A 7,576-nucleotide genomic window follows, 5' to 3' on the forward strand; every position below is an offset into this window, starting at 1 on the left:
CCTCCTCCTCCTTCTCCTCCTCCTCCTCCTCTTCTTCTTCTCCTCCTCCACCTTCTCTTTCTTCTTCTTCTCCTTCTCCTCCTCCTCCTCCTCCTCCTTCTCCTTCTTCATTTCACAGCCTAGAGTTGCCACCTCTAGGTTAGGGAATTCTTGGAGATTTAAGGGGGCAGAGCCTGGAGAGTGCAGGTTTGGGGAGGGGAGAGATCCCTGTTGGGTAAAATGAGGTCCAGTTTGGTGTAGTGGTTAAGTGCATGGACTCTAATCTGGGAGAACCGTGTCGGATTCCCCACTCCTCCACTTGTACCTGCTGGATGACCCTGGGCAAGCCGTAGTTCTGTCAGAGCTGTTTTCTCAAGGGCAGTTCTGGGAAGAGCTCTCTCGGCCCCACCTACCTCACAGGGTGTCCGTTGTGGGGAGGGGAAGGAGTTTGTGAGCCGCTCTGAGACTCCCGAGTGAAGGGCGGGGTATAAATCCAATCTCTTCCTTTCTCCTTCTTCTTCTTCTTCTTCCTCTCCCACCTGCGGCAGCCATTTTGTGGCTGGGCCCACCAGATTGTCCCAGAATTCTCAGCGGTGCCCAGAAGCTCAAGAAGGTTGGGGACCCCCGATCTAGATGAAGCCTTAGTTTCCTAAGGCTGTGATTGCACACAGGAAAATCCAGTTGGAAAGTGCATTGAACGTGGATTATTTAGTATGTGTGAACGCAGCCTAAGATGATAACTTGTCCTTTGGGGAACAGACGAGCACTCAAGCAGCCTTCCGGGAGCTTCGCTTTCTAACCGTTTTGTCCAATTTCTCCCTCAAGGCCCAGGAGTCGTTGGTGACTCTCGAAAGGGAAATAGGAAAAGTGACAGGAAACGCCGACGTGATTGAGAACAGCGACGTCTGTTCACAGATGGTGAGTGTGAGGCTCAGCAAGTAAATTTATCACCTAGACTATTCGGACTATGCATGTCTCTCCTCCCCTGTCAAGGGCAGGAGAGGCAAGATGGCGGAAACGAACGTCACAGAACACAAAGATGCGTCAAGGATCCTTTCCCCGTTTCGAGACTGTGGCAGCGTCCATTGGTGTGATAGTCAAGCAGTTAGAACACTTGACTGCCCACCTTGAAGATCTGGAGTGCGAATCTTGCTCTAAGGGCATAAGAGAAGTCATGTTGGATTAGGCCCATCCAGTCCAACACTCTATGTCACACAGCAGCCAAAACCCAGGGACCACCGGGAGGTCCACCAGCGGGGCCAGGACACTAGAAGCCCTCCCATTGTTGCCCCCCCAAGCACCAAGAATACAGAGCATCCCTTGCCCCAGACCGAGAGTTCCTATCTACATCTTGTGGCTAATAGCCACCGATGGACGTCTGCTCCATATGTTTATCCAGTTCCCTCTTGAAGCCGTCCATGCTTGTAGCCTCCACCACTTCCTGTGGCAGTGAATTCCATGCATTAATTATTCTTTGGGTGAAGAAGGACTTCCTCTGGTCTGTTCTAAGCCCTACTGCTCATTAATTTCATTCTCCCTACATGGAAGTAGCCCTGTCAAGATGGGTAGCCGTGTTAGTCGCTGCGGTGGCTCAAGTGGTTAAGACGCTGAACTGCAGGCTGTGGAAGGTCAGTAGTTCAGCAGTTCGAGACCCGAGTGCCGCATGACGGAGTGAGCTCCCATCTCTAGTTCCAGCTCCTGCCAACCTAGCAGTTCGAAAGCGAGAAATTGCAAGTAGATAAATAGGTACCACTTCGGTGGGAAGGGAACAGCGTTCCGTGCGCCTTGGTGTTCAGTCATGCCAGCCACATGACCACGGAAACGTCTTCGGACAGCGCTGGCTCTTCGGCTTTGAAATGGAGATGAGCACCACAACCCTAGAGTCGGACTCGACTGGCTTTCGAGTAAGGGAACCTTTACCTTTACTAGCAGCAGAAAAGAGTAAGAGTCCTGTAGCTAGGGGACTCTTTTCTACGGAGGTAGCAGGTCACTGTTGTCCCCCATTTGCAAACTGAAGTTGGGAGAAGAAGGAGTTGGCCTGGTACAGTTTGCATTCTTGAGCTTAAACCCTGTGAAAACCCCACATCCCGAGTAAGCATAGTTTTCGGCTAAGTTCTGTAAATCATGCAAATAGAGCTAAGGCCTCGGTTATCTTTCTTAGCCGGCGCGGTGGAGCAAGAAGCGACGCATGTCACTGAATCTCTGTTCCCAAGCAACTTCAGTCTTATCCAACCACCCCTTTGGCTTCTAGGACTATAGAAGATGCTCTCTACCAGTGCTTCCCTAAGCATGGGAGTCTTGTGAGCAAAAATCCTGCTTTGTGAGCAACTGGCATTCCAGTTGTGAGCCAGCGATTTGACGACTGCATAAAATAGTTTGCTCTGGAACCCTCCTTCCCGAGCGAAGGCAAAAGTCTGTGAGCTGGAGGCTAAAAAAACTGTGAGCTAGCTCACACTAACTCAGCTTAGAGGGAACACTGCCTCTTTACACCCTTCCGTACTTACCTTCACAGCCTCGAGGGCTGGAAACTTGTTTCTTGATTTGTAAAGGAGGAGAAGCTGGAGTCCCTGCCCACTCCCACAGCCAGCATTTTTCCTTCGTAGCGACAGACCGACAGTGTAGCCACAGCCTTGACAACAGAATCAAGATGACCCCGAAAACTGAATTCCATTTTTCCGGTCAGAAGCAGGCGTTCCTCCTCAATCGACCGTGGAAGCCATTAATCAGTGCTTGGTCTGCTGATTCAAAGAACCGGGGGAATGGCCGTGGCACAGTGGAAGAGCCTCTGCCTGGCATGCAGAAGGTCCCAGGTTCAGTCCCCAGCATCTCCAGTTGAAAGGACCAGGCAGTAGGTGGTGGGAAAGACCGCTGCCTGAGACCCTGGAGAGCTGCTGCCAGTCTTGGTGGACAAGATTTAGTAGAGGGCAGCTTTGTGTGCTCTAGACGCCAAGTATAGATGCCCAGTTTGAAGAATGAAGAACAGGGCTGTATGTTCAGCCCTCTTTCCCGTGTTCCCCAGGCCCTGAACCGATGCTCCCTCTAAGCTATGGAGTCCTGTGAGCAAAAATTCTCCTTTGTGAGCTACTGGTATTATAGTTGTGAGCAAGTGATTTGGCTGCTGCATAAATTAGTTTTCTCTGGAGCCAGGCTTCCTGAGCCAAGACAAAAAAGTGTGTGACCCGGAGGCTAAAAAACCGTGAGCTAGCTCACGCTAACTCAGCTTAGAGGGAACACTGCCCTGAACATGCACAGGCCAAGAGAAGCCCTCCTGAGGTCGGCAGATGTCCCCACCGCAATATCACAGCCCCTCTGTAGAAATGTTTCCGGATCTATAGAACCCATAGAACCAGACAGTGGCCGGGTGTTATCTTTCCTACCAGCAGATGGCACTGTGGCAGCGTACTGCTAAACTGGCCAGATTCCCGTCAAGGGTTCCTGCCTCTGTCCCCCCCCCCCCCCCCTCCCCCTTTTAAATCTGAATGTTACAAAAATATACAAAACACTCCACATTAGAGGATGTGTACGAGCAGCTGTTGTTCCCGCCCGTTGGGAGGGTGGCACCACTAGAAGGCCCTTTTCAAAGAACATAAGAGGAGCCTGCTGGATCAGACCAGTGGTCCATCCAGCCTCCTGTCTCACACAGTGGCCAAGCAGTTCCTCTGGAGGGCCAACAACAGGGCACAGAGGCCGAGGCCTTCATTACAACATAAGAAGAGCCCTGCTGGATCAGACCAGTGGTCCATCTAGTCCAGCATCCTGCCTCACACAGTGGCCAACCAGTTCCTCTGGAGGGCCAAGAAAAAGGGCAGAGAGGCCGAGGCCTTCATTAGAACATCAGAAGAGCCCTGCTGGATCAGACCAGTAGTTCATCTAGTCCAGCATCCTGTCTCACACAGTGGCCAACCAGTTCCTCTGGAGGGACAACAACAGGGCAGAGAGGCCGAGGCCTTCATTAGAACAAGAAGAGCCCTGCTGGATCAGACCAGTGAGGGTCCATCTAGTCCAGCATCCTGTCTCTTACAGTGGCCAACCAGGTCTTCAGGAGGGCCAACAACAGGGCAGAGAGGCTGAAGCCTTCCTCTGATGTTGCCTCCTTGCTCTGGGATTCAGAGGATTAGTGCCTCTGAATGTGGAAGTTCCCCTCAGTCCCCATGGCTGGTAGCCATTGATAGATTTATCCTCCATGAATCTATCCAATCCCCTTTTATAGCTGTCTATTCTGGTGGCCATCACGACATCCTCTGGCAGCGAACTCCACATTTTAATCTCTCTGTAAAGTAGTGTTTCCCTTTGTCTGTCCTGAAGGGAGCGAGGCTCTCCTGGTGGAGGAGAGGCGGTCCCGCTGTCTTCCCGCAGGACGGATGACTTACTCCTTATCTGTTCTCCCCACCCCTCCCCTTTCTCTGTTTCAGGCAGGGACCGAGAAAGGCGTCAACTTGGCCATGAGTCTAAGTCAGGATATAGATCATCTCAAGAAACTGCTTGCTTCAGTCAACCAAATGCTCGTGAAGGGAAAAGAACACTACCAGCTACTAGGTAGAAGCTTGGGGTGGGCGGGGGGAGCTCACTGGGCTGGGTTTATGCTGCTGTATGTTTAAAAAGACGAAGGTGCTCCCGGGGTGCAGTCTCGCTGTTCCAGAAGCCAGATATAGCCAGTTTGGTGTAGTGGTTAAGAGCATGGACTCTAATCTGGGAGAATGGGGTCTGATTCCCCACTCTTCCACAAGCAGCTGCTGGTGAGACTTTGGGTCAGTCACAAGTTCTCTCGGAGCTGTTCTCTCAGGAGCAGTTCTTGAAAGAGCTCTCTCAGTCCCACCTACCTCACAGGGTGTCTGTTGTGGGGAGGGGGAGGGAAAGGAGATTTTAAGCCGCTCTGAGACTCCTTCGGGTAGTGAAGGGCAGGGTCTAAATCTAATCTCCTCCTCCTCTTCTTCCTCTCTGTTTGAAAGTACAAATTAAGAACATCAGAGGAGCCAAAGTTGGATCAGGCCAGTGGCCCATCCAGTCCAACACTCTGGGTCACACAGTGGCCAAAAATGCCAGGTGCCATCAGGAGGTCCATCAGCAGGGCCAGAACTCCAGAAGCCCTCCCACTGTTGCCCCTCCCCCCCAAGCATCAAGAATACTGAGCATCACTTGCCCCCCCCCCCAGACCGAGAGTCCCTATCTATACCTTGTGGCTGATAGCCAGTGATGGATGTCTGCTCCAGATGTTTACCCAATTCCCTCTTGAAGCCGTCCAAATTAGATTTTCGAGTTCTGACTCTTTGGGATGTGAACTTTCAACTGTGTCAATGTTGAACAGTTGCAACCTACAGTTCCCCAGAAAGGTGGATTCTGCATCCCACCAGTTTTTTTTTAATATATATATAAAGTGTTATTAGTTTTTATATATAAAGGGGGATGGGGAAAAGAAGGGAAAAAGAAAGCATACAGAGTTTTATTTATATATATATATATATCTTATTGTTCTTCATTTAGTCTTAGTTTCTCAGTACTTACGTTTTAACCAGTCATAAAACGCCCTCCATGGTCCCATAAATTTTTCTTCCATTTTTCCTTTTAGAATATTTGTCAATCTGTCCATTTCAGCACATTCCATAAACTTCGTTGCCAACTCATTAAGCGTTGGGATTTTCAAAGTCCTCCATGTTGTCGCGAATAAGAGTCTAGCTGCTGTTATAACATGTAAAATAACGTACCTATGGTTCTCATCTGAGTCATCTGGCAGTTTAACAGGAATATTTCTGGTTTAAAAGCTATTGTAGTATTCAACACTGATTGTAGGAGAGTATGTACTCCAACCCAATATTTATGAACCATTTTACATGTCCACCACATGCGATAGTATGATCCAACATTATTATTATTAGAAGAAGAAGAGATTGGATTTATACCCCGCCCTTCACTACTCAAAGGTGTCTCAGAGCAGCTTACAAACTCCTTTCCCTTCCCCTCCCCACAACAGACTCCCTGGGAGGTAGGTGGGGCTGAGAGAGCTCTTGATAGAAACTGCTCTTTTTCAAGGACAGCTCTTATCAGAACTACGACTTGCCCAAGGTCATCCAGCCAAACCCGGTTCTCCCAGATTAGAGTCCGTGCCCTTGACCACGACACCAAACTACATTTCTAGCATCTGTTACTCAAGTTTTTATACATTTTAGCTGACCTATTTGTGGTTAGGTGCCATCTATAGAACATTTTATACAAATTTTCTTTAAATGAAACAGATTTAGTCAAATTGATATTCACATTCCATATTTTACTCTGCATCTCACTAGTTCTGTGGGTTTTGGAATTTGATTTCAGTTCTGGGAGAGCCGTCACGGTGCAAACCGCTTATCGTGTTCTCTCTTTGTCTCTTTGCAGAATGAAATTGCGGGACGGTCGTTGGTCGGAGGGTAGCGGAAGGGCACTGTATTTTATATTTTGCCAAATTAAAGCCTTATTTATGTGCTCACCCTTTCTACTTCGTCGAAACACCGAGCCGGGCGTTGTCTTTTCTACTTCCTCGTTAGACTACTGATTTAAACCAGATGATGAAGAAGATGACTCTGTAGACACCTCCAGAGTTTAGTTTTATAATTAAAATTAAAATTAAAAGCGGTTTGGAATAATTAGAGCTTTACATTCCTTTGGAGCGACAGTAAAACGTGTAACCTTCTGTCTTTACTATGCTCAGTGAAAACCTCGTTCAGAACACACACCTGACGTAGCAGCCGTGAACAAAAATAACCTTTTAATACTGACAGTCTGCACTGTTCTACTTAGATACGTTTTTGGGAGTAGCGGCCTCTGACTTCCCACCTTCAAGTAAACACTCCTCTATTATTATTTTTTGGTTGCTAATGTAATCCATTTTTGTAATGGTGTCAGCAAATAAAGGGATGCTTATTACTCAGACTACCGTTCCGTTCTGTTTGGTGCTCAACCGGGGTTCCCCTAAAGGGGGGGAGGATTCTTATCTAAAATATTCATATCCTGCCATATTTCCTCGGAAGAGAGACCGTGGCTCAGTGGCAGAGCATCTGCCTGGCGTAGAAGGTCCCAGGTTCAATCTCTGACATCTCAGTCCCTGACAACAATGATCAGGGGCCTGGAGACCAAGCCCTACAAGTCCTTTGACAAAAGGTTGAAGGTGCTGGGTATGTTTAGCCCAGAGAGGAGACGACTGAGAGGGGATATGATGACCATCTTCAAGGACTTGAAGGGCAGTCCTATGGAGGATGGTGCGGAGTTGTTTTCTGTTGCCCCAGAAGGTCAGACCAGAACCAACGGGTTGAAATCTGCCTGGCGTGCAGAAGGTCCCAAGTTCAATCTCTGACATCTCAGTCCCTGACAACAATGATCAGGGGCCTGGAGACCAAGCCCTACAAGTCCTTTGAGGAAAGGTTGAAGGAGCTGGGTATGTTTAGCCCAGAGAGGAGACGACTGAGAGGTGATATGAAGACCATCTTCAAGGACTTGAAGGGCAGTCCTATGGAGGATGGTGCGGAGTTGTTTTCTGTTGCCCCAGAAGGTCGGACCAGAACCAACGGGTTGAAATTCTATCAGAAGAGTTTTCAGCTAGACATTAGGAAGAACTTCCTGACAGAGC

At 48.9% G+C, this 7,576-nt stretch overlaps 1 protein-coding gene across 1 annotated transcript in view; it reads left to right on the forward strand.

The window, feature by feature from the left end:
* Nucleotides 1-6,875, forward strand: part of KTN1 (kinectin 1) — a 128,991-nt gene extending 122,116 nt beyond the window's left edge. The window contains exons 39-41 of the mRNA XM_015407425.1: nucleotides 805-897; nucleotides 4,392-4,515; nucleotides 6,349-6,875. Of these exons, the coding sequence (XP_015262911.1) occupies nucleotides 805-897; nucleotides 4,392-4,515; nucleotides 6,349-6,353 (222 nt within the window). The 3' untranslated portion in view covers nucleotides 6,354-6,875. The remainder of the gene's footprint in view (nucleotides 1-804; nucleotides 898-4,391; nucleotides 4,516-6,348) is intronic.
* Nucleotides 6,876-7,576: the final 701 nt, after the last annotated feature.

This window comes from Gekko japonicus, unplaced genomic scaffold, assembly GCF_001447785.1.
Source record: "Gekko japonicus isolate JY-2015 unplaced genomic scaffold, Gekko_japonicus_V1.1 scaffold367, whole genome shotgun sequence".
NCBI lineage: Eukaryota > Metazoa > Chordata > Lepidosauria > Squamata > Gekkonidae > Gekko > Gekko japonicus.